Here is a 5375-nt window from a genome sequence, read left to right on the forward strand (position 1 = left end):
GGAGCAATAATAACTGACATGATCCATGATTACATGATATTTTTAGTGATATTTGTAAATTGTCTTTCTAAATGTTTCGTTAGCATGTTGCTAATATACTGTTAAATGTGGTCAAAGTTACCATCGTTTATTACTGTATTCACAGAGACAACAGAGTCGTCGCTATTTTCATTTTTAAACACTTGCAGTCTGTATAATTCATAAACACAACTTCATTCTTTATAAATCTCTCCAACAGTGTGTAATGTTAGCTTTAGCCATGGAGCATAGCCTCAAACTCATTCAGAATCAAATGTAAACATCCAAATAAATACTATACTCACATGATCTGACGGAATTTAAAGGGGCCGCGCGCTGAATCGGTGCATAGTTAATGATGCCCCAAAATAGGCAGTTAAAAAAAATTATAAAAAAAAAATCTATGGGGTATTTTGAGCTGAAACTTCACAGACACATTCAGGGGACACCTTAGACTTATATTACATCTTGTAAAAACTGGTTCTAGGGCACCTTTAAAGAGTTCAGTATGAGACTATTGTCTGAACACCACACTGCCAGTCTTTGGACTTCGTCCCTATAAGCTGTCTCGTCTTCTACTTAGATAAGTCCGACCACAGTTGCATCGTCTGCAGACATAATAATGGTGTTTGTGGGATGAGTGAGGACACAGTCATGAGTGTAGAGAGCATAACGAAGGGGGCTCAGCACATAGTCCTGTGGGGCACCCGTGCCGAGTTTGAGGATGGAGGACAGATGGGGATCCAGTCTAACAGTCTTGGGGTGATTTGTCAAAGAACCCTTGATCAGATGGCAAATAGATTGGTCACAAAACTTGCTGACTTTTTCCCCAATCTGAATTCTGTCAAAAAAAAAAAATTTCTTAAGCAGATGATCCTTCTTATAGAAGATATCATGAAGATGTTTTAATTAGTAGAATAGTACATGAAATGTTCCTTGGTAACTTTATGTAACAGACCATTTTATCTTCTACTGGCTATATAATTGGCAAAATAATGAGAGGGAAACTCTGTGGTCAGCTTTTGTTGATGTTCAGGCTGAAAAGAGCTCAGCTGGCATCTCATAATAAGAGCGATGGATGAGAAAGAACGCAGTCATTTTATCACAGTCTTCAAATATTTTTGCCAGACTGCATGTGAGAAAAAACAACATGAAATTGAATCAGTCAAGGATCGGCCCCAAATCAGCTGTAGCTAATATGATTTTCAAACAGGCTTGTGCTCTCCATAAAATTGATTCTTCTTATTTTCTTTTCCTTGCAGTGGAAAATGTTAGCAACAGCCTAGCTGCAGGTAAGCCAACCTGTTTTGATACATTGAACTTGACAGTGTTATTTTAGTATTTGTTTTGAATAACATTTACGTTTATATTTTCAGTTTGAATTTTAATTTTAGTTTGTTTTAGTGTTGTGCTTTTTTTGTTTTTATTTTTATTTTAGTTTTAGTATATTTTTTAGTAACTTAAACTTATTTTATTTCCATTAGTTGCCAAGGCAACATGTCTTATTTTTGCTGTGTAATTTTACTTTATTTCAGCTTTATTTTAATTAACAAAAAACATTTTAATAGCTTTAGTTTTAGTTAACAATAACAACATTTTTTAAACAAATGTTTAAATGCATAAATATTCAAATAAAAACATTAAACCAGAGTTTACAAATGTATACAAATATCAAAACCTGACTACCCTTGATTAATTACTAACCTAGTGAATTATGAACTGTGAAAAATTAAACAACATAACTTAGGGTAACAATTTCAAGTGTGAGAAGACATTAAATGCATGTGAGCTTTTTGACAGTGATGTCCAATGCTAATAACGCTAACTCTACCATTACTATGTTTGTCAATCAAAGTCATAGCTTACCCTCCTCCTATATGCAATGGAGGTATCGGAGGTAAGACGCAGCCTTTTTTTAATGCGCCTCCAACATCACCATTACCATCACCTCATCACCATGAATGAAAAGTGACTCTTCCCGATGCATGCTGGGAGAGTTTGATATGTGGTTCTCACGTGCATATGATCCCATTTGTGTCATGAATTGTGCTCCTAATGTGATCTGTCTGTCTTTTTATAGCTTGTCACATTACTGTAATTGCACCTTGCCATCATTAATTATATTAACGATTAACACTGCTTGGAAAACAGCCTAAAATTATCCAAAGATTATTGCTGTCCAGTCTGAGACAAAATATTAAGTGGCTTTTTGGAGAAGGACCAAGTTTCAGATGCTTTAAGGATGTGCCCCATTTCGATTTTTATAGAGCAATTAATTGAGATAATAAGACTGACATCAGCAAATACTGGATTAGTCTGCTGTACAGGAGACTTGAAAGCACATACTGTATATGATTCATTTAAAGATCTGACCGCTGAGATTGACTGGCTAGAAAGATGTCAAATGAGAAGGAGTCTGCCATTTTGAAATGTGTTATAAATTTTAGTATCTCTTAAACGATTTGACATATCGGCACAAAATTAGGTGGGGATCATTAACAGCATGTCCTGAAGGTACCTGAGAAGTTTGAACACAACACCACCTAGTGTTTCAGATTTTTGCATAAATGCTTATAACTTTTCAAAACATTGTCCAAATTTTGTGTCTTCTGTGTCCTTACGTTCCTTGGCGTATGCCGATTCTGACAATATCTCATTTATCAATTTCCATCATTTTGTTTGTCCACCATTTTGAAGTGATTGAAAAACACTTTTTTCGTTACTCCTCCTACAAATTTGGTCCAATTTTGTCCAAAATATGATCAAATAATCTTTGGATTGAGCCGCACAGAAATGACTGAACAGATTTTTGATATTTGCTACCATTCCCGAGAAATACCTCTTCGAAGTTGACCAAGCCTGTGTTTGTTGTCTTATGTTAGTTAGCTTAGCATGCTAATTGGTTAGCATGCTAATGATTTGCCATTCTTTCTAATGTTTTTGCTCTTCTTGCTTTTGCTGCCCTTTGGGTCTTGGCCCCCTTATCGCTGCTTGCAGCTATATTTTATAAAATTGTTTTTTAATTTTCTTTAAAAAAAAAAGTGCATGCTCAAATAATGAACATTTTTAAAGTTTTTTTTTTTTTTGCCCTTAAACAAAATTTAACAATTCAACATGCATGGCCGATATAATTTCCATCATAATTGTTTTTATTGAAAACATTTTCTCTCTGTGCATCATCAAAAATGCCTTCAGTGGAGTTTTAAGTTGTATTGAACATGTACCATTTCTTTAAGCATTTTAATTCAAATAAAAATTGACCACATTTGTACTGCTCAATTTCGGTAACACTTTACAAGAAGGTTCATTTGTTAACATTAGTTAATGTATTAACTAACATGAACTAACCATGAGCAATACATTTGTTACTGTATTTACTAATCTTCATTAATGTTAGTTAATAAAAATTCAGTTGTTCATTGTATGTTTATGTTAGTCCTCAGTGCATTAACTAATGTTAACAAGATTTTAATAATGTATTAGTAAATGTTGAAATTAACATTAACCAAGATTAATGAATGCTGTAGAAGTGCAGTTCATTATTAGTTCATGTTAACTAATGAACCTTATTGTAAAGTGTTACCAAAATTTCTTTAAAAATGTCATTGTCTATGCAGCTACAGTATGTACAAAAAAAAAAAAATCATTCCCAAAGTAAAAAGCAAACCTCATTACACACGAGCAGAACAGGTGCACAAGATCTCAAACTATCCATATATTTTCTTGCAGATGGTGTGCAAGTAGCTCAGCTGGGCGGCGTTGATGAGAACCTGTGTCGTATCTGCATGGATGCCGTGATAGACTGCGTTCTGCTGGAGTGCGGTCACATGGTCACCTGCACCAAGTGCGGCAAGAGGATGAACGAGTGCCCCATCTGCAGGCAGTATGTGGTGCGGGCAGTGCACGTCTTCAAGTCTTAACCACGAGCATCACCTCTACTGAAAGACCAGCACACGAGATGGTTCCTGCTGGACTGAGCAGGCCGGGGCCGTGACTGGATCAAGAGACTGCCCCTTTAGTTTCACACTGGGTTAAAGTCGTGGAAGCCGGTACTGCGCACACCTTACTTACAGAATTTCCTGCTGCACATTTTTATTTGGTCATTCATTGACACTTTTATGAGTTTCTGTGGATACTAACCCAGGGAAGATGGATTTTAGAGGAATAAAGTATAAAAATATGAAAGTTTAAATGGTTTACATTCCTGTAAACATTTTGGAAATGTGTTATTGTATGTGCAATATTAGAAATCTTTACGTGTGCGAGTGTAGAGAAACCGATTGCCATTAAGATGCATGTTGTCGTAGCAACAGTGAAGACCAATGCCGTGAAGGGGAAACGTAGGTGCCAAAGTAGAAATGTGCAGAACGGCTTCTGGTTTGTTTTTCATGCTATATTATTAATAAGCGTGTTATTTCCATGTATTGGCATACCACAATTCAGCATCCGTGACAGAGGATCAAATAACCAGCTAGCAGTTATTTATAGCAAGATGATGAGAAACGGTATCGTATTTTTTCAGAGTCACTGGAATCCAGCATCTGCCGTTATGTAGCTTATTACTGGAACCTCAATTACTTTTTTTTTATCTTGATCAAATTTTGCATTATCTGTCAAACATCAAGTGTGTCTCCACTGTTTTGCACAAACAAGATACTTAAAGGATTAGTCCACTTTCAAATAAAATGTTCCTAATAATTTACTCACCCCCATGTCATCCAAGATGTTCATGTCTTTTTAAAGCTTGTCGAAAATAAATTAAGGTTTTTGATGAAAACATTCCAGGATTATTCTCCTTATAGTGGACTTCAATGGACTCCAAACGGTTGAAGGGCAAAATTACAGTTTCAGTGCAGCTTCAAAGGGCTTTAAAGATACCAGACAAGGAAAATGGGTCTTATCTAGCGAAACGATCTGTCATTTAAAAAAAAATATATATAAATGTATATGCTTTATATAAACAAATGATCACCTTCCAAGTGGTTCCGCCAAAACCGCACTTTCATATTCTTCAAAAAGCTTACGCTGTATGTCCTACGCGTTCCCTATTCTACTTACGGAACGAGCGCAGCGCCAGTTCCATTTTTTCTGTAAGTAGAATAGGGAAGGCGTAGGACATGCAGCGTAAGCTTTTTGAATAATACGAAAGTGTGGTTTTGGCGGAACCACTTGGAAGGCGATCGTTTGTTTATATAAAGCATATACATTTAGAAAATGACTGATTGTTTCTCTAGATAAGACCCTTATTCCTCGTCTGGGATCGTTAAAAGCCCTTTGAAGCTGCACTGAAACTGTAATTTTGACCTTCAACCATCTGGAGTCCATTGAAGTCCACTATAAGGAGAATAATACTGGAA

The 5375-nt window shown here is 35.9% G+C and overlaps 1 protein-coding gene across 3 annotated transcripts in view; it reads left to right on the forward strand.

Annotated features, from left to right (window-relative positions):
- Nucleotides 1-4210, forward strand: part of rnf34b (ring finger protein 34b) — a 29000-nt gene extending 24790 nt beyond the window's left edge. The window contains exons 6-8 of one of the 3 annotated variants that reach the window (XM_048181032.1): nucleotides 1281-1310; nucleotides 1874-1915; nucleotides 3748-4210. In XM_048181032.1, the coding sequence (XP_048036989.1) occupies nucleotides 1281-1310; nucleotides 1874-1915; nucleotides 3748-3938 (263 nt within the window). In that variant the 3' untranslated portion in view covers nucleotides 3939-4210. The remainder of the gene's footprint in view (nucleotides 1-1280; nucleotides 1311-1873; nucleotides 1916-3747) is intronic. The other 2 variants (XM_048181033.1, XM_048181034.1) reach the window with 2 other exon arrangements.
- Nucleotides 4211-5375: the final 1165 nt, after the last annotated feature.

This window comes from Megalobrama amblycephala, linkage group LG2, assembly GCF_018812025.1.
Source record: "Megalobrama amblycephala isolate DHTTF-2021 linkage group LG2, ASM1881202v1, whole genome shotgun sequence".
NCBI lineage: Eukaryota > Metazoa > Chordata > Actinopteri > Cypriniformes > Xenocyprididae > Megalobrama > Megalobrama amblycephala.